Below are 2,760 nucleotides of genomic sequence, written 5' to 3'. Positions count from 1 at the left end.
AACTCTCCCATCCACTACAAGGGATGATTTCTCCCCTTCTATAAGCTTTGTTCATTCAGGCGTGGACCGGAGCCAACCCGCGGCCCAGTGGCGTGGCCGAGCCAACCCGCGGCTTTTGTTTTTGCTGTGTCTCTCCACTCTGGTCCAGTGAGACAGGACCGGGGGAGTCAGTGGGAGTGTTTTTGTTTTAATAGGCTGACTGTAGATCAGTCATTAGCTGAAGATGTCTCTCTACAGGACAGTGCTCCAGGCCGGACGCTGTGTCGTCAGGATGTTGAGTAGAGGCTGACTGGGCCCACATGAGCCAGCCACTGACTCGCTGTGCAGGTGCCTTGGAACAGATTGCCATGGCAACCCCGTTTGGTTCTCCTTCCTTCCAGCTGTTCTAAAGTTGGCTCCGCCGTGTAGTGAACTAGCTAGTACCACTGCAGGCTACAAACAGGAGTAGCACTGGCTGGCTCTCTGTCTGATTCTGAGCATGGCAAAGTGCCTGGTTTTAAAGTGGGTGAAGCCAAAAATGTGTGTTCTACTTAGTGCTTGTCTCTCTTTCTGGTGTTTTCTAGTCAGAGGCAATGAAATCAACACCAGGTCTGGGGAATGAAATATCAGGGAAGAGTACCAAACACCTAAAAACGGATCTCAGTCAAACCTCACTACAATCGCTCATTCTATTTGTATTGTTGACCATAATGAATACCATTTAGCAACAGTTTAAAAATAATTGAATTACTAAACAATTATCAAGATACTAAAGAGAACCCAGTGAAATGTCTTGTCTGTTGAATGATTGATTAGGTTGCTGACATTGCTTCCAGACTAATGACTGTGTGTTGTGACTGCTGACCCCTCTCTGTCCTGTCAGAAAAAAGCCAAGGGTGAGGAGCTGTTTGACCAGGTCATGTACCATCTGGACATCATAGAGAAGGACTACTTCGGACTACGCTTCATGGACTCTGCACAAGTACCGGTAAGAACAGACAACCAATTACAACCCACCCTTGTTCTGACTAGACATTTGGAAGGTTTTTTTGGGGGGTTACAATTATCCACTCTCAACTCCTCTCTGGATTAGTGATTTTGAATAACATCGTTCAGTTTACGTACTTTTGGTTTTCTAATGTAGGGTTTTTCTTATGGGAAGTTCAAGTCCTAGTTCTTTTTAGAAAAAAAGTTATTTTGAAGTGCCTCTGTCAGAGATCCTGCAGCTTGTGTATGCTGATATGGTGTGAAGGGCATGGAAGGAGGGAGAGGAGAGAGGGAGGACTGGAGAGAGAGGAATGTGGGGGAGAGGAGTGTGGCAGAGACCTTCGGTCCCCTCATCAGCGCGATGAGGAAACCGCTCTCTCTCTCCTAAACCCCAGCCTCTACCTCTTACATTGTTCATGCCTCACAGATGTCTTTTTCATCTTTTGCAGCATTGGCTTGACATTACAAAAAACATTAAAAAACAAGTCAAAAGTAAGTATCTCTTCTTTACCTAACAGTCACTGGAGATGCACAACCTATGTTTTCTTCTACTGTCTCCTTCTGTACCAATGGAGACCTAGAGCTGTAGAGACGTAGAATGGATAAACTGATGCCAGATGGATAAACTGCTGCTTTCATGTAACAGCCAGAAATGGATTGATTTCATTCCAACTTTCACACACCTCGGGTTATTTTCCTTTCTCTCAGTCCTTTCCTTTCTCTTCCCCTATTTCTCTCTGCAGTCGGACCTCCATACTGCCTTCACATGAGAGTTAAGTTCTACTCCTCAGAACCCGACAACCTGCATGAGGAGTTGACCAGGTCAGCTTGTCGTCGTCGTGTTGTTAGTATTCATGATGAACGTTGGATTGATTGGTCAGTTATCTGGACTTTGACCTTTTTTTGTTCCTTCAGATATCTATTTGTATTACAACTAAAGCTGAGACCTCCTCAGTGGCAAGTACGTAACCCTCCTCACTCAACAGTTGTCCTCTTCCTATAGTAGATTAGATGTACAGTACATTAGATCAGTGTATAGTTCATGTGCTTCATTATATATTTGATGTCTGTAGGCCAAGTACATCATTTAATTTTGGCTACATCTGTTCTGTTGCATCATGGTACAGATGCTACAGTAGGATTACACAATTGATGTTGGGGAATGGAATTATGTACATCCATAAGTAGTGTGAATATTAGTATCTGTTTTCGACAGGGGATTAGTGTTCATGTTATGCCTGTGTGGTGATCCTATAACACAGGGGCGTGAGTGTGTGTGAGAGAGCGTGAGCTCTGGAGATTTCCGCAGGCTGTTAGATCCAGTGTACTGTATTACCTCCGTAGTTCCCTGGTCTAACAGCTGGGACTGATCTCTTCAGACAGTCTCCTTGCCCAGAGCGGACTGTACCTCCATGTTGAAAACAACAGCATCAGACAATATATTGTCCACTCCTCCTCATTATCACACAGGTTAGAATGCCTTTGGACACAGCAGTGGAACTGGCAGCCTTCTCGTTACAAAGGTAAGAACTAGGCTGGTCTAATGTCTTGCTGTGGTTGTCACTCTTCTTGAATGAGATCCATGGTTGGGTACTTTTCTGAGGGGTGGAATCTAATCTGTCAGAAGGAGAGCCCACAGTACCCCAGTAGTATTCCGAGCCTGTTAACATGGTGGAGTATTCAAGGAAAATGGAACATAGCCCTGTACCCACATCCCAGAACTGTCTTTCCAAAGGGTTGGAGATATGCTGAGGCTGCAGTCCTTGCTGAGTGTTTCAACTGTAAATGAGCACT

At 45.0% G+C, this 2,760-nt stretch overlaps 1 protein-coding gene across 1 annotated transcript; it reads left to right on the top strand.

Moving 5' to 3' along the window:
• Positions 1–841: 841 nt before the first annotated feature.
• LOC135538129 (band 4.1-like protein 5) lies at positions 842–2,489 on the top strand (the record flags this gene model as incomplete). The annotated part of the gene is made up of 5 exons (XM_064964107.1): positions 842–967; positions 1,416–1,458; positions 1,710–1,788; positions 1,882–1,927; positions 2,437–2,489. Coding segments are annotated over exons 1-5 (290 nt in total), but the record flags the coding sequence as incomplete, so codon positions are not given.
• Positions 2,490–2,760: the final 271 nt, after the last annotated feature.

Source organism: Oncorhynchus masou, unplaced genomic scaffold (assembly GCF_036934945.1).
Source record: "Oncorhynchus masou masou isolate Uvic2021 unplaced genomic scaffold, UVic_Omas_1.1 unplaced_scaffold_9141, whole genome shotgun sequence".
In the NCBI taxonomy this organism is placed as follows: Eukaryota; Metazoa; Chordata; class Actinopteri; order Salmoniformes; family Salmonidae; genus Oncorhynchus; species Oncorhynchus masou.
The sequence above is the reverse complement of the archived record's forward strand: the minus strand, read 5'-3'. Positions and strand labels throughout refer to the sequence as shown.